This window comes from Eschrichtius robustus, chromosome 14 (genome assembly GCF_028021215.1).
Source record: "Eschrichtius robustus isolate mEscRob2 chromosome 14, mEscRob2.pri, whole genome shotgun sequence".
Classification (NCBI taxonomy): Eukaryota; Metazoa; Chordata; class Mammalia; order Artiodactyla; family Eschrichtiidae; genus Eschrichtius; species Eschrichtius robustus.
Window position 1 is genome coordinate 8,128,082 of NC_090837.1, and position 27,821 is coordinate 8,155,902.

The 27,821-nt window shown below is 49.3% G+C and overlaps 1 protein-coding gene and 1 long non-coding RNA gene across 2 annotated transcripts; one reads left to right on the forward strand and one right to left on the reverse strand.

Annotated features, from left to right (window-relative positions):
- Positions 1 to 13,934: 13,934 nt before the first annotated feature.
- On the reverse strand, positions 13,935 to 17,945 carry LOC137776278 (uncharacterized). Its single transcript, XR_011076193.1, has 3 exons — positions 17,763 to 17,945; positions 16,275 to 17,674; positions 13,935 to 14,018 (listed from the first exon to the last, which is right to left on the reverse strand). It is a non-coding gene; the product is annotated as an uncharacterized lncRNA (long non-coding RNA).
- On the forward strand, positions 15,227 to 24,869 carry HPD (4-hydroxyphenylpyruvate dioxygenase). The gene is made up of 14 exons (XM_068562560.1): positions 15,227 to 15,326; positions 15,445 to 15,471; positions 16,011 to 16,073; positions 16,413 to 16,517; positions 17,150 to 17,192; positions 17,384 to 17,466; positions 18,439 to 18,528; positions 19,468 to 19,571; positions 19,966 to 20,043; positions 20,580 to 20,742; positions 20,877 to 20,948; positions 22,577 to 22,699; positions 24,306 to 24,422; positions 24,497 to 24,869. The coding sequence occupies exons 1-14, from the start codon at positions 15,324 to 15,326 to the stop codon at positions 24,605 to 24,607; spliced, it is 1,182 nt and encodes a 393-aa protein (XP_068418661.1). The 5' UTR covers positions 15,227 to 15,323; the 3' UTR covers positions 24,608 to 24,869.
- The last annotated feature ends 2,952 nt before the right edge of the window (positions 24,870 to 27,821 follow it).

The following is a 27,821-nucleotide window of genomic DNA, read 5'->3' on the forward strand; positions in this document are numbered from 1 at the left end:
GTACCATAGCTTCTTTTTTTTTTTTAATTATTTTTATTAATTATCTTCTTTTATTTTTTTTAATTTTTTAAATTATTATTTTAATTTTTAAATTATTTAATTAGTTATTTTAATAATTATTAAATAATTATTTTAATTATTTATTTATTTATTTTATGGCTGTGTTGGGTCTTTGTTTCTGTGCGAGGGCTTTCTCTAGTTGTGGCAAGTGGAGGCCACTCTTCATCGCGGTGCACGGGCTTCTCACTATCACGGCCTCTCTTGTTGCGGAGCACAGGCTCCAGACGCACAGGCTCAGTAACTGTGGCTCAGGGGCCTAGTTGCTCCGCGGCATGCGGGATCTTCCCAGACCAGGGCTCGAACCCGTGTGCCCTGCATTGGCAGGCAGATTCTCAACCACTGCGCCACCAGGGAAGCCCGTACCATATCTTCTTTATCCATTTGTCTGTCGATGCACATTTAGGTTGTTTGCGGGCTTTCTTTAGTTGTGGTGAGCGGGGGCTACTCTTTGTTGTTATGCGTGGGCTTCTCATTGCGGTGGCTTCTCTTGTTCCGGAGCTCGGGCTCTAGGCATGGGGGCTTCAGTAGTTGTGGCAGGCAGGCTCTAGAGCGCAGGCTCAGTAGTTGTGGCGCACGGGCTTAGTTGCTCCGTGGCATGTGGGATCTTCCCAGACCAAGGCTTAAACCCGTGTCCCCTGCATTGGGAGGCAGATTCTTAACCACCGTGCCACCAGGGAAGCCCTCAGAACCCTTTCATCTGTAAAAATCTTGAAGATCTCCAGACGCAGGGAGACACACCAGAAAAAAATGAGAAACTTGGACTGGGAGTAGAGGGAATGAATCCCAACTCTACCACTTATAGTATAAGCCACTTAGCTTCTCCAAGCCTCAGTTTCCTTAACTGTAAAATGGGTATAATAATAACACCTACTTCATAGGGCTGTTATATTAAATGCAAAGCATTGGACACATAGTCACTCCTATCCCTGTAGGTACTGAAGACTCATAAGAGCGCTCCCTAATATTCAGAAATGGAAAAAGGGAGTTCAGAGAGGTTAAGCAATATGTTGAAGGCAACACAGCAAACTGGAGGCCAAAGCTAACTTCCCTATTGCCCTTGTGAAGAATGAAAGTCAGTGTTCTGAACTGAAGGGTGTCAGATGTTCAAAAGTTTAGGGACTTTGGATGGTGGGGACGCAGGTTCAGTTCGAAAGGGATCAATGGCTGATCTTGAGTAACCTCACCCTGGGCTTATGCAAATAATGGAGCAACTGATGAGATAGTTGTTTGGCCAGAGAGGAAAGAGAAAACCCTTTGATGTGCCCTGGGCCCTGATGTCATAGCAGTTGCTCCTCCTCCAGGGCCACTGATGTACTCTGCCCTTTCCCCAGTCATGGGGGCCTCCTGCCCCCTAAACCTCAGGCAACCAGAGCAGAGCAGTTCCTACAGGCTCAGGAGAGCCCACTGCGAATTCTTCAAGAAGTTTGCGAAAAAATTTTTTTAAATACCAGGTTACTTAAAATTAAATTATGTATATTAAAAATTACATTAAAAAGCAGAAAAAAATTTAATATAAACTTACAACTAAATAAACTATCATGAAAACAAAGGTAATAAATGCTCAAATCTCATCATTTCCTAATTATTTCACTACATTTTAGTACTACCTAGGCTTTTGTCTATTTTTCTGTGTGATACGTTACTACTTATACTGTTCTCAACTCCAAGTTCAAACTAGCTTACATTGGTAGTTTGAAACTGGCCATAGGGGTACTTATACCACAGAATTCAGCAACTGCTACAAACTAATGCTTAATTGTTTTATTGATTGTCTAGGGCAGGGGTGAGCAAACTATTGGCTCTCTGTCCAAATATGGATGCTTGTCTGCTTTTTTTGGTTTTTTGCTCACAGCCTGTTTTTTGTTTAATTTATTTATTTTTTATTTATTTTTGGCTGCGTTGGGTCTTCATTGCTGCGTGCAGGCTTTCTCTAGCTGCGGTGAGCGGGGGCGAGTCTTCGTTGCAGTGTGCGGGCTTTTCATTGCGGTGGTTCCTCTTTGTTGCGGAGCACGGGCTCTAGGCATATGGGCTTCGGTAGTTGTGGCTCGAGGGCTCTATAGCGCAGGCTCAGTAGTTGTGGTGCATCAGCTTAGTTACTCCGCGGCATGTGGGATCTTCCCAAACCAGGGATCGAACCCGTGTCCCCTGCATTGGCAGGCGGATTCTTAACCACTGCGCCACCAGGGAAGCCCCTCACAGAATGTTTTTGCAAATAGTTTTTGTAAATAAAGTTTTATTCCACACAACCATGCCAATTCATTTACATACTGCCTCTGGCTGCTTTCATGCTACAATTGTAGAGCTGAGTAGTTTCAGCAGAGGCTATATGGCCCTCAAAGCCTGAAATATTTATTATCTAGTTCTTTATGGAAAATGCTGGCCAGGACCTGCTTTAGACTTTAAAAATGATAAAGTCCGGATCAGAGCCTTCGCATAGTTTTCCCCAGTGGATGTTAAGCTCCTTGAGACCTGGAATAAAGGGATTGGTTTTATGTTTGGGCAGCAGCACACATAGTGATATAAACGTGGTCTGGATCCAAGTTCTTGTTCAGCACTTTCTAATCACAGTGGACAATTTATTATTTTTTAAAAAATTATTCATTTATTTATTTTTGGCTGTGTTGGGTCTTCATTGCTGCCCGTGGGCTTTCTCTAGTTGCGGCGAGCGGGGGCTACTCTTCGCTGTGGTGGGCAGGTTTTTCACTGCGGTGGCTTCTCTTGTTGCAGAGCACGGGCTCTAGGCATGTGGACTTCAGTAGTTGCAGCACCCAGGCTCAGTAGTTGTGGCTCGAGGGCTCTAGAGCGCAGGCTCAGTAGTTGTGGCGCACAGGCTTAGTTGCTCCGCGGCATGTGGGATGTTCCCGGACCAGGGCTCAAACCCATGTCCCCTGCATTGGGAGGCGAAATCTTAACCACTGAGCCAGCAGGCAAGTTCCGACAATTTATTATTTGGGCAAGTCTTCATCTTCCTGAGTCTCAGTTTCCTCATCTGTAAAATGGGAGAAATAATAGTGAGTTGAGAAGATAAAATAGGCACAGTGCTTGGGAGTGGCACACCCAGCGGGGAGAGGCAGGGGGTGCTGCCCACCCCAGGTGCAGGTAGCAGGGCTGGTCATGGAATGGGTTCTCCAGAAGCAGAGGCTGAGACAGAGCTTGGGGTACAAGATGTTTTTAGGTGTCAACACCGGTGAAACGAAGGGGGGAAGCCAGACTGGGGAGAAGGAGTAGTCAATGATGGAGGCCCAACAGGCCTTGGCCAACCCCAACCAGGGGCTCTGGAAACAGACTTGTGGGTCAGAGTTGTCCCCCACTGGGCTGAAAGGGCCACCTTTCCACCCCTGCCTTGTTCAGCCACCAGGTGCGGGGTGCCCTGGGAAGAGGCGACCTCGGGCAGAGTCTGTGCAGCTGCGGGAGATCCCATAGGAGCTGATAGCCAGCTACTCCCCCCATCCCCACCCCCGCACCTGGGCAGCAAGTCCTTCCTTGAAGGGAGGTGGAACAGAATATCTATCTCCATGCCTACCCCAGGGCTGCACTGTCCGTAGAGAATTTTAAAATAATAATAAAAACTGCTAAAAGTCTGTTGACTTTATCATTTTGTGCCAGCAAATCTAAACAATATCAATGCCAGTGGCTGAACAGACAACCGCCACCGCCTCCACCTTGGTTCCTGATATTGGATAAGTGCTCAGAGACAGTGTTGTCGTTGTTACTATTATTCTTAGTCTTAGTCTCTTTGTGTTACTCAGAATGGATGCTGGAGAGGCAAAACCAACAAAATCCAGGACACTGCTCAACGCCCCAAAGCCAAGCACAGAGGACAGCCTTCTGTCCTGGGCACATCAGACCCTGGGCACCCATTGCTTACACAGTTTGGGACACTGAGACTCACAGAGGAGCTGGAAGTGGCCCAAGATCACATCGTCTCCAGAGCCCAGGGATGCCGTATCCCATGCCATCAACTCTCTGGACCCTCCAGGCCACCACTGATGCCTGGTGATACAGCTGCCTGTCACCCCAAAGCTCAGGCACGTGGGCTCTGTGCCCCAAGAGATAAGGACCAGCCCCACCCAGCTGGCCCTGCCCCGCTGCACTAGCCCTGATAACAGCTGGGCACCCCGGCCAGCCCTCACACCCTCTGCTCCCCAACTGTTATTTCAGCCCTTGTTGGGGACTCTGTGGAGCCTGACAGAGGAAGGGGAGGCTCTATCCACGGGCTGTGCCTCTGAATCCTCATTAGTTCTGTCTGTTTGGGGGTCTGGAGTTGTAGACTCTAGGAAACAGGGCACAGGGCTGTTTGACTGTTTGGGGGTCCAATTTTCAAATGTAAAGAAAGCCTTTTGGTTTATTTATGTTCCTCAAATATAATACAGAATCACAAATAGGCCACTGGGCCACTCTGGTCCAAGCACAGCAGCTATCCACAGCTTTTCCCTATGCTGACCTTGAGCAGAAGCCTTTAAAGTCCTGATGATGTTGCAACTCTGCTATAAAACCTTCAAAAGCTCCTCATTCTCTCAAAGATAAAGCCCAAGCCCCCTAACCTGATATTTGAGACCCTCCCACATTCCTTATAATAAGCAGCATAATCAGTAACTGTTAATTGAGTCTATCGTGTTCCAGGCATCAAGCAAAGCACTTTACGTACACTAGCTCAGATGATCCTCGTAACAACCCTATGAGGGAGGTACTACTATAATTCCCATTTTACAGATGAGGAAACTGAGGCTCAGAGAGGTGAAGTGACTTGCCTAAGATTGCTCAGCAGGAGTCCCCACCTCTGCCTACACCAGGGCTTTGCTCCCCGCTAGCCTGTCCACAGAGCCCCTCTGCAGGCCTGTAGTGCTCCTACCTCTCTCACATCCCCTCCCTGCACCCCCGCCAAGCCAACCCTTCCCAGTCAGCCACAAGCCAAAGGAAGAGGAAGCTTCTCCAGGGTCCAGGTGGCTGGTTTGCTCCTGCTGCTTGAAAATGGGCTCAGGGGTCATTCCCAAAGCACTTTCCAAAAACAACGACAGCATGGCGGGAAGTGGCTAGCATATAGACTTTGGAGAGAGTCAGGCTTGGGTTCAATTCTCAGTTCTGTCACTTTTTAGTTGTGTTCTAAAGGACACGCCTGTAAACCTCCATTTTCCAATCTGTAAAATGGAGATGATAGCCCCTACCTCACAGGGTTGTTAGAGGATTTAATAATTAAAGGGCATAGGGACTTCCCTGGTGGTGCAGTGGTTAAGGATCTGCCTGCCAATGCAGGGGACATGGGTTTGAGCCCTGGTCCGGGAAGACCCCACATGCCACGGAGCAACTAAGTCCGTGCGCCACAACTACCGAGCCTGCGCTCTAGAGCCCGCGAGCCACAACTACTGAGCCCGTGTGCCACAACTCTGAAGCCTGCGCACCTAGAGCCCGTGCTCCACAACAAGAGGAGCCACCGCAATGAGAAGCCCACACACCGCAACAAAGAGTAGCCCCCGCTCGCCACAACTAGAGAAAGCTCGCGCACAGCAACGAAGACCCAACGCAGCCAAATATAAATAAATAAATTTATAAAAAAAAAAAAAGAAGAATCTGCCTGCCAGTGCAGGGGACACAGGTTTGAGCCCTGGTCCAGGAAGATTCCCACATGCTGTGGAGCAACTAAGCCCGTGCACCACAACTACTGAGCCAACGCACCACAACAAAGAGTAGCCCCTGCTCGCCACAACTAAAGAAAGCCCACGCTCAGCAACGAAGACCCAACGCAGCCAAAAATAAATTTATTTATAAAAAAAAAAATAAATAAATAAAATAAAAATAAAGGACATAGCCCTTAGCATGCTTAGCCCAGTGCCTGGCACATAAAACAAAGCGACCAGAAAATCTGAGTTTTTGTTGTTCTTATTATTATCTTTTTTAAAGTGCTCTGCTTCCAGAGGTGATAACTTGAGACAGATCACACTCCTTCAGCTGAAAATCTTTTAAGTTAAAAAGTCAGCCCCCCTCCTTAGATACAACACCAAAAGCACAAGTGACAAAAGAAAAAATAGATAAGTCAGACTTCACCAAAATTAAAAAATTTTGTGCTGCCCATGATTCCAGCAAGAAAGTGAAAAGACAACCCACAGAATGGGAAAAAATATTTGCAAATCATATATTTGACAAGGGACTTGATTCCTGAAAAGGGAATACATAAGGAACCATTACAACTCAGTAATAAAAAGACAAATAATACAATTAAAATGTAGGCAAAGAATATGAGTAGATATTCCTCCAAAGTAGGTATGCAAATTAACAATAAGCACATAAAAATCAACACCATTAGCCATTAGGTAAATGCAAATCAAAACCACAATGAGGGGACTTCCCTGGCGGTCCAGTGGTTAGGACTCTGCGCTTCCACTGCAGGGGGCATGGATTTGATCCCTGGTCGGGGAACTAAGATCTCACAAGACGTGCAGTGTCGGGGGTAATGGGTGGGGGAGACCACTTCAATAAGAGATGCAACAGCTAGAATAAAAAAGGTAGATGACAACAACTGTTAGCAGAGGATGTGGAGAAATTGGAACTCTCGTGCATTGCTGGTGGGAATGTAAGATGGTGCAGCCGCTGTAGAAAACAATCTGGCAGCTCCTCAAAATGTTCAACAGACTTACTCTATGACCCAACAGTTCCACTCCTAGGTATATCCCCAAGAGAAATGAGAACGTATGTCCACACAAAAACTTGTATGCGAACAGTCCTAGCAGCATTATTCATGATAGCCAAAAAGTGGAAATCAACTCACCAACTGATGAATATGGATAAATAAAAATGTGGTATATGCATACAATGGAATAGTCAGCCATAAAAAGAAATGAAGAACTGGCACAGGCTACAACATGGATGCACTTCGAAAATATTGTGCTGAGTGAAAGAAGTCAGTCACATAGGACCACATATTGCATGAGTCGATTTATATAAAATGTCCAGAATAGACAAATTCATACAGATGGAAAGCTGATTAGTGGTTGTCTAGGGTTAGAGGGCAGGGAAACTGGAGAGTGACAGCTAAGGGGTATAGGATTTCTTTTTGGGGATAAGGAGAATGTTCTGGAAGTAGGTAGTATAGATGCTTGCAGAATATCGTGAATATACTAAATGTCACTTATAGTAAATTTTACATTATGTGTATTGCACCACAATAAATTAAATTAATAGTTTTCTTTATTGAAAGATAATATCCATCCTGAAAGTACACAAATCTTAGGCACACAGATCTCAATGAATGTTCACAAAGTGAACACACTCTGTAATCAGTATTTCCAGCACCCCAGAAACCCTCATTGTGACCCTTGTGGTCACTGTCCTCTAAAAGGGCTTTAAGGGACTTCCGTGGTGGTCCAGTGGGTAAGACTCCATGCTCCCAATGCAGGGGCCCAGGTTCGATCCCTGGTTGGGGAAGATCCCACACGCCACAACTAAAGATCCCGCATGCCGCAGTGAAGATCCTGGATGCCGAAACTAAGACTGGGCGCAGCCTAAATAAATAAATAAATAACTTTTTAAAAATAAAAATAAAAGGACTTTAAGAAATAGAAATGGCCTCCCTCCCTGCTCCCATACATCTCCCTCCTCTTCTTAGAGGCCATACTCATTTGGGAGTTTCTTGTTTTGTTTTCTGGACTTACCTACTCACTGACATCTCATTATGAAGGATGAAGACATTTTTTTTTTTAAGAAAAAGGACTTTTTCACACCAGCTTTGCCCCTTTCCACTCCCTGCTTCCATACAACTTATTTTAGTTGGGTTTCAATTGCTTTTCTTTATTGCTTTAAATAAAATTCTAGGGACTTCCCTGGAGGTCCAGTGGTTAAGACTCCACGCTTCCACTGCAGGGGTCACAGGTTCGATCCCTGGTCAGGGAACTAAGATCTCGCATGCCTCGTGGTGCAGCCAATAAATAAATAAATAAATAAATAAATAAAATTCTGAAACTTCTGTTTCTTGAGGTAACATGTTTAGAGAGCATAGCATAAATTCTTCTCTTTGTAAGATGAAGGAAAGTGTCTCTAAGCCCCTACTTTATTTTTTTTAAGTTGCAAGTTTTTTAAAAAATAAATTTATTAAAATTTATTTAAGTAAATTTAAATTGGCTGCGTTGGGTTTTCATTGCTGTGCGCGGGCTTTTCTCTAGTTTCGGCCAGCGGGGGCTACTCTTTGCTGCGGTGCACGGGCTTCTCATTCCGGTGGCTTCTCTTGTTGAGCAGCACGGGCTCTAGGCGTGCGGGCTTCAGTAGTTGTGGCGCACGGGCTCTAGAGTGCAGGCTCGGTAGTTGTGGCGCACGGGCTTAGTTGCTCCATGGCATGTGGGATCTTCCCGGACCAGGGCTCGAACCCACGTCCCCTGCACTGAGGCAGATTCTCAACCACCAGGGAAGCCCAGTCCCTATTTTTATATTGTCTTGTAACCAAGACTCAAGTCTTGTTCGATTTGTCAATCAGCTGATTTTAAAGAGTTAATAAGAAGTGTTAACAAACTCTGGTAGACCAATGCAATGAAACTCTTCTCAGCACTGAAAAGAAACACAGTCCACATTGAGGCACCAACATGGAGGACCCTCAAATGCATGACGTTGACTAAAAGAAGCCAAACTCACAAAGCTGCTTGCTGTCTGACTCATTTATACGACATGTTGGAAAAGGCAAAACTATGTGGACAGAAAATAGATCAATGGTTGTCAGGGATTGGGGTGGGGGAGGGATTGACTATAAAGGTACACAGCGGTGAATGGGTGGGTGGGTATGTTTTTGGGCAATGGAATTGTTTTATATCTTGATAGTGGTGATAGTCACGTGACTATGTTTTCAAAACTCATAGAACTGTACGCTGAAAAGGGCGAATTTCACTCTATATAAATTACACTTCAATAACTATGACCCTCAAAAAGCCATTTTAAAACTTTTGAAATCGTGTAAATCATGCAAATATCTTTTGCTGCCGAACCAGAAGTGAAATTAGACATGAAGAGAAGGAAATAAACTATATGTAGCCTGGGGTGCTCCCAAAAGAAGAAGATTCCAAACGGCAAGGCTGAACTGGTTCTCTGTATTTAAATTCCATTTGGGACTGATTCACTTTGCTGTACACCTGAAACTAACACAACATTGTAAATCAACTATACTCCAACTACACTTAAAATCAACAAATACTTAAACTTATAAAACTTAAAAATAAATAAATAAATTCCATTCAGTGGCTGACAATCAATGACATGTTTTACACTGTGGAAAATTCAAATAAACTGATAGAACAAAATTTTAAAAGATCCATAAACTGTTTTTTTTCTACAAATGGTAAGTTATAAACACTGTTCTGTGCGTTGTTTTTGTTTTTGTTTTTTTAACTTAACAATGTATCTTGGAGGTTTTTCCCCATCACTAGATAGAAAGTTTCTTCATTCGTTTTATAGTTAATGTTTCCTTGTATTTAACCAACCCCCTGTTGATGGACATTTAAGTTGTTTACAGTATTTTCAATGATGGTAGATGAACCAAGAGAAATGAGCGGCCTTATAAATGAGGGTGGGGATTCACGTGGGTAGTAGCTATAGCGCGAGATCTTATGCCTTTTTTTTTTTTTTTTTTTTTGCCATGGACATCTTTGGAAATCCTGCGAAGCCTCTGCCTGGTACAATGTACCAAAATTCCAGACTCCCAGAGGCAAGCAGGTGATCTGCATAAGCCTTATTGTCGAGTTTAGACCTGATGAGCTTCTCTTATCAGTACATTGTCAATTACTCTTCAATAAAGCTGGCGGGGGTGGGAGACAGCAGCTTCTCTTCTGCTGCAGCAAAACCAGAGAGCTGTGACCCAAGTTCAAGAGACAACCGAGGCCTTCCCATGCCCTTTTTGTCGTGTTGGTCCTAGAACACAAGCTGAGTCCCTCAAAAATAGGCAAGTCATGGCAAACTGTCTCTAAAGTCAGACGTGATTTCACAGGAGCTCATTAGCAACTAAAGACTGTTTCCAAACCTCAAAAGTGTATCTCCATTTAGAGATTGCCTCTCTTTTTCATTGTCTCCTTTTTATTCTCAGAAGGATCCAATAGGCAAAAATCATAGTAATAATTGTTCTGTTTCCGATACTCAAAGAACTCAAATTCCAAGCTGCCCATGTGGCAAAATGCAAGAAAGTTTTGTCCCAGTGACGCTTTTTTTTTTTTCTTGCAGCTCTCCCTAATGATGATCCCTCTCGTACTTATGAAATTATAATCATGTAACATTTTATATCTGCTTCAATCGTACATCCATATGTAATAGCTATAAAACGCAAAGCCATTAAAAAAATTCCTCCCCCTTTATTTTCATTGCAAATCTATTTAAACCCCTAGCAATAAATTCAACATTCACGACAGAGGCGGGAGGCGGGAGGCGGGCAGGGGGTGGGGTGGGCGAGGCTATGGCAGCAGCAGGTAGAGCATCCCCCCCCTGCCCTTTTTTCCCCTCTGGTTTATCTAAAGCTTTTCTCCAGCTCTGGGAACAGATTTAACTTTTTTCTTCCCACTTAGAGGAAAAACTAATGCAAACTTTCAACATCTGGCGGGCCACCTAAAGCTCACCTTTGGGAATGTTTGGGCTGTTCTTCCTCCTGTCTAGAGGAGAGAACAAAAAACCAAAGGCAACACCCACACTGGGCATTTCCCCCTCGTTTTAGCCTGTGCAGCCTAGAGAAACCACGGGGATGCAGCTAGTCAGCTCTCTTGGGGCTCCATCTGTTGCTGTCAAATCCCAAAGGTAATTTTTACCTCTCACAGCAGATTCGGCTGTAGTTAAGCTGCTATCTCACACTGCCGGCAACTCCACAGCCACCCAGGCATAAAAGGCTGGTCAACCCTTCCAGGAGGCCACGCAGGACACCCCAAGGCCCCTGGGCAGGTACTGAGTGCTCAGCAAGGTCTTCAGAAAGGAGCTCAGGGCCAAGGCCACTTTGGTCATGGTCATGAGGAAGAAGATAGACAGTATTTACACAGCTAGGAATCTCACATTCACATCTTAGGAAGGACATCCCTTGCAAATCCATCCTTCCTTTCCCAAAACAGTATTTCTACCATCTTTCAGTGAGTCGAGGGTCTATCAGGCGAATCTCACTGCTGCCACCACTGTGTCAGGGGTTCCCAATACCACCCCCAAGTTTGATGATGTATGAGGAGGGATCACAGGACCCAGCACACAGTCATACTCACGGCTAAGTTGGATTACAGCAAAAGGAGCAAACTCAGCCCAGGGAAAAGAAGTGTGGGTAAGGTCCAGAGGAAACCAGGGGCAAGATGCTAAGGGTCTTCTCCCAGTGGGGTCACACAGGATGCACTTATTTCCTCCAGCAAGAGGTTATAAAGTGTTTACCAGGGAAGTGTGCCTGAGCCTAAAGCTCCAGGGTTTTCATTGGAGGCTGGTCACCAAGGCACCCACTGCACAGCACGTACCAAAATCCCAGGCTCCCAGGAGACAAGCAGGTGTTTGGTGTAAGCCACATTGTTTGTACAGTTTAGGCCCAGTGAGTGACTCTTATCATTTCTGGGGATGGTGGGAACCTTCCTGAAACCCAAGTTCCTCGATGCCAGCCAAGGCTCAACCTTGCAAGCAGGTCTTTCTACAAATAGCAGCCTCAAGCCTGCTGTGTTCACCCTTTTCTACACACCAGGGCACAGTGGAGGGCGAGTCAGTGAGCCCATCTGAATAGTGGGCTCCTTGAGCAAGGCCTCTGGAACCCAGCTCCTAGCTCAGGAGGGGCATAAACTGGCCACTCGGGAACAAAGAGCCAAGACAGCCATACCCATCCGCTGCTAACCTCTTCTCCAACTGGGCGCAGCCTGAGAGGGAGCATCTGGGAGGGGACGCGGGGGCTCCAAAGACTGGGTCCTGCAGGTCCCCCCTCCCCCACCCCTGCCCACAGATGGGGGAGGCACCTAGGGGTGTATCCCGAGTGTGACTGCGACCCACAGTGTTTCCGGGAGCAAAGTCCAGAGGGTAGGAGGGACGAAGACAACAGCCCTGGCCAGCTGAGCCGGACACTTGCCTTTGGCATCCAAGGCTGCTGCTGCTGACATGCTTCCTTGGTTCAGCAGACACTGACTTTGTGCCGAGGACACAGGCCAGGCCAGGTTCCGCGAGCAGGGGTTTGAGTCGGCTGCCGAGAGCAAGGGGACGAGGTCCTCCTCCTCTCCCGGGACGGGAGGGCTGCGCTGAGACACCTCCCCACCGTGGAAACTTCTGGCCTGTGAGCGCCACTCTGGGCCACCTCCACCCCCATTTTCTCAGTTGGAAACCTAGACCCAGGAGACCAAGGTGGACCCAGAGGGCAGGCTGGCCCAACAGGGACAGGATAAGGAGGTGGGGCCACCTCGCCTGCCTCCAGATTTGCCCAGAAAACAGAGAAAAGGAAAGAGGTGTCTGGACTGGTGGAAGGGGATCCAGCTTCAGAAGCAAACAGGCCGGAGCTTGGATCTCTGTTCTTACCAGCTCCACAACCCTAGGGACGTATGTTCCCTCTCCGAGCCTTGGTTTCCCCATCTGTCTAGTTGGGGGATCAGTATCTCCCATTTGTCTAGAAGGCAAGACAGAGATGAAAAGTGTGGGCTCTGGAGTTAGAAGAGCCTGATTCCCATTCCAGTTCTACCCTGCCACTTGCTAACTGGGTGGCTTAGGAAAGTTCTCTGATTGTCCTGGGCCCCACCTCGGGGGTTGCTGACTAAAGCTGACCCATGGCAACTAAGCAGCTGAACCTCTGACCTGGGGCTGGGGAGTTCTGAGAGGGCTTCCTGGAGGAGGTGGAAACTTGAGAGTGGCCCAGGGGACCTAGCAGGTTTTGCTGAGGAGGGTGGGGAGGGGGGCTCCTCCCTGGTACAAGCCCCTCTCTACTCCCTGGTTGGGAGGGAAAGACATGGGAGGCAGGGAGGGAGGAGGGGGAGGAAGAAAAGAGGGGAGTAATGTCAGGCACCTTCTTGCTGTTTGTCAGTTTTTCTCATCTGAGAAATGAGAATGTTGGATTGAATGATCCTAGAGGTCATAACTTGCCATGATTATCTGTTTTTCTGTATTAAAAAAAAAAAAAAAGCCTTCTCACACCAAAAGCAAAAGCAAAAATAAACAAGTGGGACTAGCATCAAACTAAAAAGTTTCTGCACAGCGAAGGAAACCATCAACAAAATGAAAAGGCAACCTACTGAGTGGGAAGAAATATTTGCAAATCATATATTTGATAAGGGGATAACATCTAAAATATATTGAATGTAAAGAACTCATAACTCACTAGCAAAAAAACAAATAATCGGATTGAAAAATGGGCAGAAGATCTAGACATTCTTCCAAAGAAGACATACGTACAGATGGCAAACAGGTACATGTAAAGATGCAGAACATCACTAATCGTCAGGAAAATGCAAATCAAAACCCCAATAAGCTATCACCTCACACCTGTTAGAATGGCTATCATCAAAAAGACAAGACATAAGCATTGGCAAGGATGTGGAGAAAAGGAAACCCTTGTGCACTGCTGGTGGGAATGTAAATTGGTGCAGCCACTATGGAAAACAATACGGAGATTCCTCAAAAAATTAAAAGTAGAACTATGATCCAGCAATTCTACTTCTGGTTATATATCAAGGAAACAAAAACACTGACTCGAAAAGATATCTGCATCCCCATGTTCACTGCAGCATTATTTACAATAGCCAAGATATAGAAGCAACCTAAGCGCCCATCAATGGCTGAATGGATAAAGAAAATGTGGTGTGTATATATATACACAGTGGAATATTTTTTTTAATATTTATTTATTTATTTAGGCTGCGCCAGGTCTTAGGTGCGGCACGCAGGGTCTTTAGTTGCAGCACCTGGGATCTTTAGTTGTGGCATGCGGGCTTCTTAGCTGCAGTATATGGACTCAGTTGTGGCATGCATGTGGCATCTAGTTCCCCGACCAGGGATCGAACCCGCGACCCCTGCAGTGGAAGCGCAGAGTCTTAACCAGTGGACTGCCAGGGAAGTCCTATAAACTTTTTTTTTAGTTTAAATAAATTGGAAAAAAACACTATGAATTATTTATAATTAGGACAAAATAAATATTACTCTCAAAAGACAACAACAACAAAAACGGCTAATGCAGGACATTTGGGGAGCCAAAACGCAAGAGGGTGGGGTGGGGTTGGCACAGTCCCTGGCTGAGACTGCCAGCATCAGGGTCTGGGAAGAGTTTCCAGGCAATGAGGATAGTTGATGAAGTCAGTTCCCCAGGAAGATGTCTCAGCAACAGAGTTTCTGGGGACTGACGTGGAGCTAGAGGCAGGGGGCTGTCCTGGAGCTCTCGGGTAAACGCCACAGCTGGCCAGCAGTCACCACTCCATCTTCCAGGAAAGTGAGCCTTGAGGATTCGGGTATGGGGGATGCTGGGGCGGAACCCAGGCCTTCCTCCTCCCAGGGCCGTAAGCTCCCCCTTCCCACCACTCTGGGCCAGGGGTAGGGCCACAACCTCTTTCCCAACACCCAGGCTGTGGCAATGCCAAGGCCCCCCTATTCTCCATCAGCCCCCCCCAACCAAAGCCCCAAAGAAACATAACTAATCATAACCAGCATTAACAGAGATCTTACTGTGTACCAGATTCTATTCCAAAAACTTAGTTTATCTCATTTAATGCCCTGCCACACTACTATTGCTCCCATTTTACAGATGGGAGACTGAGGCTTAGAGGAGTTCGGTAACTTTCCCCAGTCACATAGTATGTAGAGCTCCAGGATTCAAACCCCCATACCCATGCCTCTAACCACTATCGAATACAACCTTTTTACCTAAATATAAACCATACACTTGCTATGAAAACAAGTGGCTGGCTTCAAGACCAGTCCCTAATCCCCCTCAAATTCTCCCTGAATAAGAATTCTGGAGCCACCTCTGCACCTAAGCTGGCCTTGGCATCTCAGCTTTGGATTCTGGAGGGCAAAGATCGCAGTCCCAGCCCAGGGTCCTGGAAAGAATGCACCCTTGGCTTCTGGCCCCGGCTCTGCCCCCATCTGGCTGGTGGCCTTGGGTGAGTCACTCCCCCTTTGTAGGCCTGACAGCATCACCCTGTCCAATGAGGCCGTGGCTGGATCAGAGGCTTCCAGGCCTAGGAGCTTCCAGGATCAGCTCCCACCCCCAGGAAGGCCAGGAGGCCAGGGGCGGGACTTGCTGGGTGTTAAATATTTCTGTCCAGCACTCTGCTGGCCTCTCATCCCAGTCTTGCCAGCAGGAAGTGTGACCAAGATCAGTCATGGTAAGAGCCTGCCTGGAGCCACGGCAGCCTTTGCCAACGGCACGGATCTGCAGTGAGATTTCCAGAAGCACCTTGTGTCCAAGTTTCCATGTCTTACTGTCCTTTTCTTTCTCCTTAGACAACTTACAGCAACAAAGGACAGAAGGTAAGCAGGAGGGGAAATGTTGGGTCAGGGCCCCGGGAGACTGGAATGTTAGCAAAGAGCAGAAGAGGAATAATAGCTACAATGGTTATGTGACATTCTGGATGCACACTCAGGTTCATCTCTGCCCTCCCCCGCCACGTCTAGACTGAGCTGGACTCAACCTTGCCCTCCTAAGAAAAACTTTTACCTCTTCTTAAATTCCTGCCAATCTCTTAATCCTGTCTGGAAGTTCTTTCTAAGGTCTAACTTAAATCTGTGTCGCTGTAGCATAAGGCTGTTTCCCCCTGTGAAACTTGGGCAGGCCTCCTGGGGGAGAGGAGGGCTCACCAATCCTGAGACCACAGGAGCTCAATTTCTACATGAGAAACCTCTTTCGAGGCTTGGCAAGCCTTCAGGGCAGCGGGGTGGGGTGGGTTGGCTTCTCCTCAGTTCTGGGATTGAGGGTGGGACAAGGGAGGTGGCTAGGGGACACCTCTCCACTTGCACTTTTCTAGACCCGCTTCTAGGGACTCAGCCTTGCCCCTTCTCTTCTTCTGCAGCCTGAGAGAGGCCAATTCCTCCACTTTCACTCCGTGACCTTCTGGGTTGGCAACGCGAAGCAGGTAAAAGCTGGGCAAGGTGTTGGGAGTGGATAGAGGGCAGGCAAGGGGGCCTCCAGGACAAGGGCAGGTCTCCAGCTGGGTCTGTGATTGGGCCCTGGGAGGGGAGGATCAGGGCCAATGCTGGGAGAGTCCCAGGACGGACAGTCACTCTTTGGATCCTAATTACACAATCAGGGCCGCGGACCCCAGTGGGAAACTTACCTGAGATCAGCGTGGGCCAGGGAGCAGGCTTTCTTCCCAGGAGGATCTCGGCACCTGGGGCAACAGGGCAGATAGGCTGGGGGGACTGGGGGCTGGCCCCTCGACCCTCACGGGCCCGTCTGCAACTCTGTGATTCAGGCTGCGTCGTACTACTGCAGCAAGATGGGCTTTGAACCCCTAGCCTACAAGGGCCTGGAGACGGGTTCCCGGGAGATGGTCAGCCACGTGATCAAGCAAGGGAAGGTGAGTCTACACTCAGGACCCCACCCATCCAGGAGGGCCATCTCTCTCCCTGCTGGTCTCTGAGCTCCGTGACAGCTCTGGCACCTCTGGGTGCAGGAGGCCAGGAAGCCCTTCCTCCAGGTGGCCCAGTGCTCTTCCAGGCTGCCCGGTGTGGTTAGCGGAGCGTGCACTGAGGTCAGCCCCCGCTGGGCCCTCCACTGGCACCTTTGTACGACACGCAACAGGGACCTTCTTGGTTTGGTCTACTTGTCGGCCTGGCCCAACGCTGGTCTCACAGATGTTCGGGAAAAGTTGGCAAAGGCCTCAGACGTCAGACCTGGAAATCTGAGCAGTGCCCTGGTCCATGGATCCCTGGGGCTCTCCCCACCGGGAGGCTTGACTGGCAGCTCATCCCAAGGCCCCAGGAGGGTCTGGCACAGGAGAAGCCCCCATCTCTCAGGACCAGAGGGGAAGCTAAGGCTGAGAAAGGACAGGAACCCAGGGTCAACAGTCCTGCCTGGCTGGGAAGAGAGGTCTTGTCCTAATGTCCCACCAGGGGTATCTCGCTGGTGGGCAGGGAGCGGGGCTGGAGGTGCACCTCCAGAAGCTCGCCTGAGCCACCAGCCACGCCTCCCTTCTCCTCTACGTCTTAGATTGTGTTCATCTTCTCCTCTGCCCTCAACCCCTGGAACAAAGGTGAGGGGGCCCCAGAGGGTTCGGGGTGCCAGGGAGTGGAGACGTGGTATTGTGGGTGGGGTTAGGGACACAGGGGTGGATCAGGGTTCAGGGAGGGGGCCTCAGCCTAGAAGGAGATGAAGCCCAGAAGGCTGAGAGTACAGGGGAGGGGCCTCGACTCCAGCGCCACCCGCCTCCCCTGCCGGCCACAGAGATGGGCGATCACCTGGTGAAACACGGCGACGGAGTGAAGGACATTGCCTTCGAGGTGGAGGATTGTGACTACATCGTGCAGGTGAGGCCGCACCTGGGCTGGCGCGGAGACGAAGCAGTGAGGCTCGGCCTGCCCTCTGTCTGCGACAGGGACCCCCATCAGTCAGGGCTGGAAGACACTGCCACGCTGGAGTGATGCGCCCAGATGTGGGTTGACACACACCTGAGTTCCAGTGACACTCTGCCCCTTAGTAGCCATGCAACCTCTGTCTGAGCCTCAGTTTCTGCATCTGTAAAATGGGGATAACCACCTACCTCACTGAGTTGTTACAAAGAGGAAACGAGATCACAATTATCATTTCTTGAGCATGACTGTACCAAACGCTGTATTCAAGAGGCAGTTTAGATGTTCAGAATGTAGATTCCAGAGGCAGACTGCTGGGTCTCAATCTTATTAGCTGTGTGACTTCAGGTGAGTGACTTAAATTCTCTGTGCCTCAATGTCCTCATCTATAAAATAGAGACAATAATAGTGCCTTTCATGTAATGTTGCTGTGCAGATTAAAGAGGCTAGTACTTACAACAGTGCCTGACATGTGATAAGCATAGACATGCAGTAATAAGGTTTTGCTAAATATCAGATACATGATTCATGCATGTAAGGCACTTGGCAGAGGGTGTGACACATAGTAGGTGCTCAATAAATGTCAGCTTGTATTTGTCTTATCCAACCACCCTTTTTACAGATGAAGAAACTGAGGACTAGAGAGGGGGAAGGGCCACAGAGTGAGTTAGCACAGGACAGGCAGGACAGACCCCCACCCCCACCTGGTTTGTCTTCCATAGCCCCAGCTCTGGGCCTGGACCTCAGTTTCCCTATCTGCCAAATGGGCATGAGCCATGGGTGTCAAGGGCAACAGCTAAAGTTCACTGGAGTTCCTGCCTGGGGCTGGAAAAACTGGAGGAGGCTGCGGCAGGACCACGCAGAGGGGATCCAGCAGGGGCAGCCAAAGCGTCCAGCACTGACCACCTCCCCACCCCATCTCCTCTGCAGAAAGCCCGGGAACGAGGTGCCAAGATCGTGCGGGAACCCTGGGTAGAGCAAGATAAGTTTGGGAAGGTGAAGTTTGCCGTGCTGCAGACGGTGAGTTAACCTCAGTGCCCCACCCCTCCTGCTGTCAGCACCCACTTAGATGCCAGGACCCCCCTCCCCAACCCCCGACTCCATTACACCATCCCACACTTGTGCCTCAAAGTGCAGACATTCTCCCTGGACCCTGATTTCCTGTATTCTTGGCTGGTGTGCAGAGGCTGAGGAGGGCTAACAGTCACGCCTCTGGGCTTCCCATCCTCCCCAGTGAGGGCTGATAGCATGGGGATGCAAGGAAGGAGATGGGTGGGTCTGGGGAAGGAGGTGGGAGGGAAGCCCCGCCCCATTCAAGCTGTGTGACTTTGGGCAAATCACTTCACCTCTCTGCGACTCCGTTTAAATGAGCAAGTTACCACCTGCGTGGTCCACCTGTGTGATCTGCCACACGCTAATTAACCGTTCTGTGCCTGTTTCTTCAGCTATAACTCCTCCCACGGTCATTTAAAGGATCAAATGAGATGATTCGTGTATAGCACTTAGAACAACAGCGCTTGGCATATCACAGACACGCAGCAAAGATTACCAAGTCTGTTTAGCACCTGATACAATCATAGGTCCTTCCTCCTCAAGATTTAATACAACTTAAAGATTGTTAGAATGATTGAAAAGGCCCTTCCATATAATTAGATCCAACACCCTCATCATTCTTCATGCAGGCAACACATTTTAATTGAGCACCTACTATATACCAGGACAGCATCATGAGCAAAGCGGCATCCCCGCCTCCACAGAGCTTCTGGTCCTGTGGGGCAGACAGACTGTCAAATTCCCAAATGTCAGACTGCAATTCATTTTGGAAAGGGGAAGTGACTTGCCCAAAATCACACTTGGAGTTAGGGCCGGGTCTGGGTTGGAACCCAGGGCTGTGTTGGCACCATGAAATGCAGCCTGGCCTCAGCAGGGATGGGAGCTCAGGCTGTTCGCCACCCACAGTATGGGGATACTACACACACCCTGGTGGAGAAGATGAACTACACCGGCTGGTTCCTGCCTGGATTCGAGGCCCCAGCATTCGTCGACCCCCTACTTTCCAAGCTGTGAGTGCCCCTTGGGGCAAGGGTGGGGTGCCCTCTCTTCCATGCAGAGGGGACAGAGCATCTTGGTCCCTGCTGGGGAGCCCCTGAATATCCCCCAGGATGGCTTGAAGAGGCAGCATAGAGGCCAAGAGCCTAGGGTCTGGAACCCAACTACCTTGGTTCAAATCCCAGCTCTGTCACTTACTAGCTATTTAACCTTGGCAAGTTATTTTTCTAAGCCTCAGTTTCTTCGTCTGTAAAATGGGGCTAGTAATAGCGCGTGAGTTGATGCAAATAAAGTGTCTATAGTAAGTGCTATGGAATAATGAGCAGTTACTGTTATTGAGGGGCCGGGGGAAGGAAGAGATTTAGGGAGTAGCCTTCTCCTCACCCCCTAACTGCCTCCCTCTCCCAGGCCCAACTGCAGTCTCGAGATAATTGATCACATTGTGGGAAACCAGCCTGATCAAGAGATGGTGTCTGCCTCAGAATGGTGAGTCCCTGGCCCAAGCCCTTCCCACATGTGTGACAGGCCCACTCCCAGGTCTTGTCGGGAAATAGAGCACGAGGTGGGGGGAGGTTAGTCTGAGGTCACTGATTCATCTGTTCCCTGTAAAACCGTCACCATGGAGACCAGAGGATTTAAGGCCCAAAGTGACCCACTGGTCCTCCCTCTGAGGAACCTTGGGGAATCAGCACAGGGGGTGTCACAGTCCAGGGAGGCTTGGAGGAAGGCTGTCACTACCCAAAGAGCACGTGTGTGCAAATTAGAAGCAAGTACCCTTTCTCAAAAGCACCTCCATCTGTTGGAGTGGTGCCATGTACATGGATCTTGTTATCAGATGCTTTACTTCCACCCAAAGGAAAATTGTCATAATAAAGGTACAAATCTATGATGTGCGTGATGTGAAAGGTGGTACCCTTTTTGGAGCCTGCTCAGGGAACAAATTCTGGAAGGTGGAGTAGGGGCAGGGGGCAGGTCCCAGGCCAACATCAGAGCCATTGTGCCCTTCCGGCCACCCCCCACAGGTACCTGAAGAACCTGCAGTTCCACCGTTTCTGGTCCGTGGATGACACGCAGGTGCACACGGAGTACAGCTCTCTGCGGTCCATCGTGGTGGCCAATTACGAGGAGTCCATCAAAATGCCCATTAACGAGCCAGCGCCGGGCAGGAAGAAGTCCCAGATCCAGGTGGGGCCTCCCTCGGGCCCCAGGGACCTTGGCTGGGGAAGAAGGAAGCAGGGAAGAGGTTTGAGGGCTCTCGCAGGGGCAGGGGTGTGGGTGACGGGGCCACTGACAATGGTTTCCTTGCTTCCCTCCCACAGGAATATGTGGACTATAATGGGGGCGCTGGGGTCCAGCACATCGCTCTCAAGACTGAAGACATCATCACAGCGGTTAGAAGCCCGTTCCTGGTCCTAATTCACCTCCCATTCAGCTCCAGAGCCAAACTCTGCAAAACGGAGTCAGAGTCTGGGGATGCGGGTGACGAGTGGCAGTCCTGGGTCCCCTTCGTCAGCCCAGACGGCTGACAGGGCTCCCTTACTGGCTCGTGCATGTGCAGGAATATTCCCACCCTAGAGAGTCTGGTCTCTCTGCTACAGAAGTAGCAAGTGCCAGAGTAACAAGAAGCCTGGGCTCTAGACCTGGTTCTGCCAGTAACTTACTGTGAGTCTTTAGGGGATTCAACCCCCTCTCTGGGCTTCAGTTGCATCAACTTGAAAATGAGGATATTAAGCTACAAGATCCACTAGGTCCTTTCATCCAAATTAAATGTCCTGAGTCTATGGCTCCAGCCCTTGGGGAGGCTGGGTCCCACCTGTTCTTAATGTGGCAGTATGACCAAGTGGACAAGAGCCTGACCTGTCCCATTCAGTCCCGGCCCAACCAAGAATTCACCATGACCATGGCAACTTCATTCATTCATTCACACAATAGATGTTTATTGAGCACCTACTACGTGCCAGGCACTGTTTCAGGTACTTGGGATACATTAGCCAACAAGACAATAGTTTCCACCCTTATGGAGGCACAAAATAAAATTAGTAAAATAGCTCTGTTAGATGGCAGTGAGTGCTCTAGAGGAAAATAAAGCAGGGCCACGGGCGAGGGAGGGTGAAGGACTTTTTTTTTAATTTCAAGTTTTTCTTTTTCTTTTCTTTTTTTTAAAATTTACTTAATTTATTTATTTTGGCTGTGCCAGGTCTTAGTTGCGGCACACGGGATCTTTGTTGTGGCACGCGGGCTTCTTAGTTGCGGCACATGGGATCTAGTTCCCTGACCAGGGATCGAACCCAGGCCCCTGCACTGGGAGGGCAGAGTCTTACCCACTGGACCACCAGGGAAGTCCCAGGACTTTGTATATTTAAATTAGGCGGTCACCAAAGTCCTGGTGCTAAGAAGGAGACATTTAAGAATGCAGAAGACAGAGAGGAAGCAGTGGAAATCTGGGGAAAGCGCCCCAGGAAGAAGGGACAGCCAGGGTAGAGGAAGGTTAAAGGAACAGCTGGAACAGAATGAACAAGGAAGAGAAGGGTAGGAGATGCGGTCAGAAGGTAGGAGTGGGGGCAGATGGTGAGGACTTTGAATTTGACTCTGAGACACCACCGTTGGGTAAGCAGAGGAGTGACATGATTTGACTTGTATTTTAATAAAATCCCTCTGGCTCCTATGTTGAGAATAGATATCAATACTTAATTTCTCAATGCCTCAGTTTTCCCAGCTATGAAATGGGGAGAATAATCATCCAAATGTCTCAAAAGATTACTGCATCGACATAATCAGACAGTACATAGAAAGTGCACGAGAGAGGCACGTAGTGAGGTCCCATGAATGTTAGTGATTGCTGTTCTTCCATCGGGACCCACAAGGCCCAGAAGAGGAAGGGGATGAGGTCACACTGCATCCTGGCAGTTTGGGGAAGCTGCAGTAGGGACCCTGCCTCCTCCCGGCCCAGCACTTCCCCCTGGCTGGGAGTGTTGAGCATGGAGAGAGAAGGACTGACCTTGACCCTGCTCTGAGACAGATTCACCACTTGAGAGAGAGAGGCATGGAGTTTTTGGCTGTTCCGTCCACATACTACAAACAACTGCGGGAGAAGCTCAAAACGGCCAAGATCCGGGTGAAGGAGAATATTGATGTTCTGGAGGTAAGGCCTAGAACAGGATCCTCGGTCAGTCGAGGAGAACAAGCCCTGAGTTCCATCTTGCCTCACAAATGTTGTCTCAACCTTGCATCAGGCACTGGGATGCAGCCGGGAAAGCAGACCAGGTTCCTGCCGTCATGGAACTTGCATTCTAGTGAGAAGACAGATGACAAATAAATAACACAAACACCATCAGAGAGAGAGAGAAAGAGAGAGAGAGAGCGAGAGAGAGAGTTGGTGCTGTGCAGAAACTTAAAACAGGCTATGACAGAGAGTGATCTGGGGCTGCTACATAGGAGGCAGTCAGGGAAGGCCCCTCTGAGGAGGTGACATTTCAGTGAAATCGAGATGATGAAAGGGAGTTGGCTGTGTGAAGACCTAGAGAAAGAGCAGTCCTGGCAGCGGGAACAGCAAGTGCAAAGGTCCTGAGGCAAGAGCAAGCTCTGAGTATCTGAGAAACAGAAAGAGGGCCAGAGTGAATGAAAGGAAGTGTTTGAGGAGTGGCCCAGGTCAAAGAGGTAGGCAGGAGCCGATTCCTCTGGTAGGCTATTTAGGAGTTCGGATTTTGTTCTTCTGTGGCCAGAAACCATTGGAGGTTTTTCTGGTTTTGTTTTTGACAGCTTTATTGATATTTAAGGCACATAACATACATCATTTTTTAAAATACACAATTCAGTGGCTTTTGGCTCCTCACTATATTATGCAGCCATCATTGAAATCAATTTTGGAACATTTCCATCACTCTAAAAGGAGACCTCAAACCTCTTAGCCACCACCTCCCAATCTCCCCATTCCACCTCCTCACCCTCAGCCCTAGGCAAACACTGGTCTTCTGTCTCTACAGAGCTTTTTCTGAACATGTCATATAAATGGAATCATATAATCTTTTGTGACTGGTTTCTTTCACTCAGCATCATGTTTTCAAGGTTCATCCATATTGTAGCACGTGTTAGTACTTTGTTCCTTTTTATAGCTGAATAATATTCCATTGGATGAATAGACCACATTTTGCTTACCCACTCATCAGATGATGGACATTTGTTTCCACTTTTTGGCTATCATGAATAATGCTATGATCATCTGGGTAACAAGTGTGTGTGTGGACATACGTTTTAATTCTCTTGGGTAGATACCTAGGAGTTAAACTGCTGGGTCGGTCATATGGTAACTCTTTTACTTTTTTGAGGAACTGCCAGACTGTTTTCCACAGCGGCTGCATCGTTTTACCTTCCCACCAGCCACATATGAGGGTTCTGGTTTCCACTGGAGAGTTTTAAACAGGGGAGTGAGATGATCTGATTTTTGAAAGATCCCTGAATGTGGGGAAGATGGTCTGTAAGGAGGCAAGAGCAGAAGCAGGGAGAGCTGTGTGGGTGCTACTTGGGTGGTCCAGGCCGGCCTTGGGTGGCTAACACAGGGGCTGAGGCGGGGAGGTGGTAATAGGACAATTGGGGGATCTATTTGGAGGTGTCTGGAACTGCTGCAGAAAAGGGTCTTTTCTTGGCTTTGCGGGTGCAGGAGCCCCCACGGCCTTTCTAAATATCCCACCATTCCAGGCTAGAGGGGCCAGCCAGCCTCCCCCTTACCCAGTCCCCTGTCTCCCACGTAGGAGCTGAAAATCCTGGTAGACTACGACGAGAAAGGCTACCTCCTGCAGATTTTCACGAAGCCCATGCAGGACCGGCCCACGCTCTTCCTGGAAGTCATTCAGCGCTACAACCACCAGGTACCACTAAGGACCGCCTGTCCCCAGCGGTTGGCTTTCTGGGCCCGCAGCTCACCTCCTTTCTCCCGCTCCAGGGTTTTGGAGCCGGCAACTTCAACTCACTGTTCAAGGCCTTCGAGGAGGAGCAGGACCTGCGGGGCAACCTCACTGACATGGAGACCAACGGGCTTGCGCCCGGAATGTAGGCCGCTCTGGGCACGCCTGACCCACCGAGGCCCCGCCCACCTGCCGGCGCACGGTGGGCCACGCCCCCTCGTCCTGGAACACGCCCACTCCACAGGCCCTGAACAGCGAGCCCTCCTTACTGGCCGCTCCCTTTAGACCCCGCCCACCAGCCGGCTCCGGGACCTCCCCGCCCCCCACAAGACTCCGCCTACCTCCTAACTCGCTCCCTCGGTTGGGCCGTTCAGTCTCCCGCCCTCCGGAATAAAGCGGACTGGGGTCCAAGGCGGTGTCCACGTGTTTGTGACGGGCTGGAGCAGTGAGGTTCTTTGGCCGCCAGGGGGAGCTCAGGGCGGCAGCACTGTAGGAGACATCCGCGTTAGGGGTTGAGAGGCTGCGGGAGCCGAGGAGGCGCCGGGGGCAAGCGCTGGGCTGAGTAGCACCGCGCAGGTCGCGGGGAGTTCTGGAACCAAGAGGTGCAGAGGGCCTACACGCTAAAGGGAAAGACAGACAATAGCGTTTTGTAGAGTGGTAAATGCTATTAAGAAAATAAAGCAGGTGATGAGCTTGTGTAGAGGTGAAGGTGGGAGGAAGGACTAATGTCGATCGAGGGAAGGCCCCTCTGGGAGGTGACATTTGGGAGCCAGCCATGGGAAAATATGGGGAAAGAGCATCCCAGGAAGAGGGTACAGCAAGGGTAAAGGCCCTAAGGTGGGACAAAGCTTGGCAGCATCCTGTCCGATGGCGTTATGATCTCCAAGGATGAGCTGTACCCAACTTTGCTGCCCTGAACCCAAACTTCTGGACTTAGGAGAGTGTTAGCCCAGGGACTCTGGGGCATCATCCTCGCTCAGCACCCACGGCACATGGTTCCTGGCGTGAGAGCTGGTAGAAGGGATCTGCGCCCGTCAGCTTCTGCCCTCTGCCCGCAGCACGACAGACACCAGTGCCTACTCCCTCACACCCCCCATGCAGCTCTACTCCCCCCAACCCTGCTCCAGGCGTGGACTCCACTTGAAGAGAGGCTAGTTCATACTCAAGTGTGAATGGCCCTTGCAAAAAAGAATGACACAGTTGGGAAAGGAGCTACTGGTCCTAAAACACTTAGAAGGAAAATTTTCTTCAAAACCGGAGAAGAGGAGGTGGGGGCAAATAGGATCTCTTCTGCTTCTGATTTTTTTCTTTCTTTGCTTTTCTTTTTTTTTTTTTTTTTTTGGCTGCACCACACAGCTTGTGCGATCTTAGTTCCCTGATCGGGGATCGAACCCCGGCCCTGGGCAGTGAGAGCGTGGAGCCCTAACCACCGGAGGGCCAGGGAATTCCCTACTTCTGATTCTTGACAGCCCTCCCTGGGGAGGAGTCAACTCAGAACTAGGAGCAGGTGGATCTCAGTGTAAGAAAAAAAAATCGGAGTTGGTATAATGGAGGAATTGGGAGGAATTTTTCCACCCCCCTCAGGTTATAGAAATCAGGGCTTCTAGAATCATGAATTCAGAAATGAAAAGAACAGCAGTGAGAAACCAGAGGAACAACGGCAGGTCCCAGGCCAGTGCTGCTGGTCAAGGATACCCTCCCTCTATTTTCCCATGGTTCATGCAAAGAAGGGAAATTCTGTAACACATGGGGTTGCAAACTGGTGGCTCACGGGCCAGATCTGGCTCACAGATGTATTTTATTTCGTCTGCCTGGTTTTAACAAACTCGATTCAACCTTTCCGAAGGTCAGGATATTTCACATACAAACTCTACGGTTCTGGTTCCACCTGGGACAACCAGGCAGTTCTGGCCTTGCCTTCCTGTGCAGTGACAACCAGCTGGCGCAGGGCGGTAGGTGCCTCTTCAGATGGGGCATGGGCAGAGCCGACCCTCATTAGCTGAGCACAGACTAGGGAGCCCCACTACCTCGTCAGCCGCTTGCTAGCTGTGTGTGGTCTTGGGTAAGCTACTTGATCTCTCAGTGCCTCGGTTTCCCTTGTCTGTTAAATAGGGATAATACCTCCTAGCGCTGTTTTTTGGTTGTTGTTTTTTGTTTGTTTTGTTTGTTTGTTTGTGGCTGAGCGGCATGCAGGATCTTAGTTCCCTGATCAGGTATCAAACCCCGGGCTCCCTGCAGTGGAAGCACGGGGTCTTAACCACTGGACCGCCAGGGGAGTCCTACACTACGGTGAGTTTGATATCAAAGATGTTTAAAACTGTTGCTGGCACAGCGTCAGCGCTATGTGTTTGCTCTTGTTATTTCTGGAGAGGGGCCTGGATGAGGGGCTCTCGCCCAAGTCTACCTGGCACCTGCCCCTCACCAGCACAGCCCCATCTGCTCTGTGCACGCAGACGTCTTGAGTTGAGGCTTCGCTTTGGCCCCCACAGCAGAAGCAGTGAAGAGAGGACTTTCCCTGTGGGACTGAGGGACAGAGGGAGAGGTGGATGCATTTGAATACCGTAGAAGGAGAACCATCAGCCTTGGTAGCTGAGGGAAAGGAGAAGCCCAGGATTTCCAGCCTTTGAGCTTAGGTAACCAGCGGCAGCAGCGGTGGGTGGAGGCGTGGAATAGAAATGCCATTGATCGAGGTGGAAAATACGGCAGCAGGTTGGAGAGGAAACCTGAAGGAAACTCAGATTTGCATGTGTGTTTCTTTTGTGACCCTTGGGCTGGACGCCCTGGGTTGTCCCTGTGCTGCCCTGCAAGGCCCTGCAGCATCTGCCTCCCCCACTCCCCCACCAGGTCTACCTCTCAGAGCTCATTTCCTTTACTCACCCTTCCCCGTCACTCGGCTGCAGCTACAGAGGCCTCCTTGCTGGTCCTCAAATACACCAGGCAGTCTTCTGCCACAGGACCTTTGCACTCACTGTTCCTTCTGCCTGGAATACCTTTCCCCCAGGTCTCCACAGGCTAACTCCCTATCTCCTTTGACCCGGGTCTCCACAGGGCTGACTCCCTTTTCTCCTTTGAGTTTTCTTCACATGTCAGGTAAGTGGGCTTCCCTGACCACCCTGTTTAAAATTTCGCCTCTCTCCCACTGACACCCCCTTCTCATAGCTATTTTTCTCCTTATCATAGCATTTATTCTTCATGTTTGCCTGACTCACCCACAAGGACACAATCACCTTGAAGACAGGAAGCGTGGTTTTCTCCACTCCTGTAGCCCCAGTGCCTAGAGGAGTACCTGGCACATAGTAGGTGCTCAATAAATATTGGTTGAATGAATAAGCAAATGGCCAGCAGCTGCCCCTACCTTCTCTT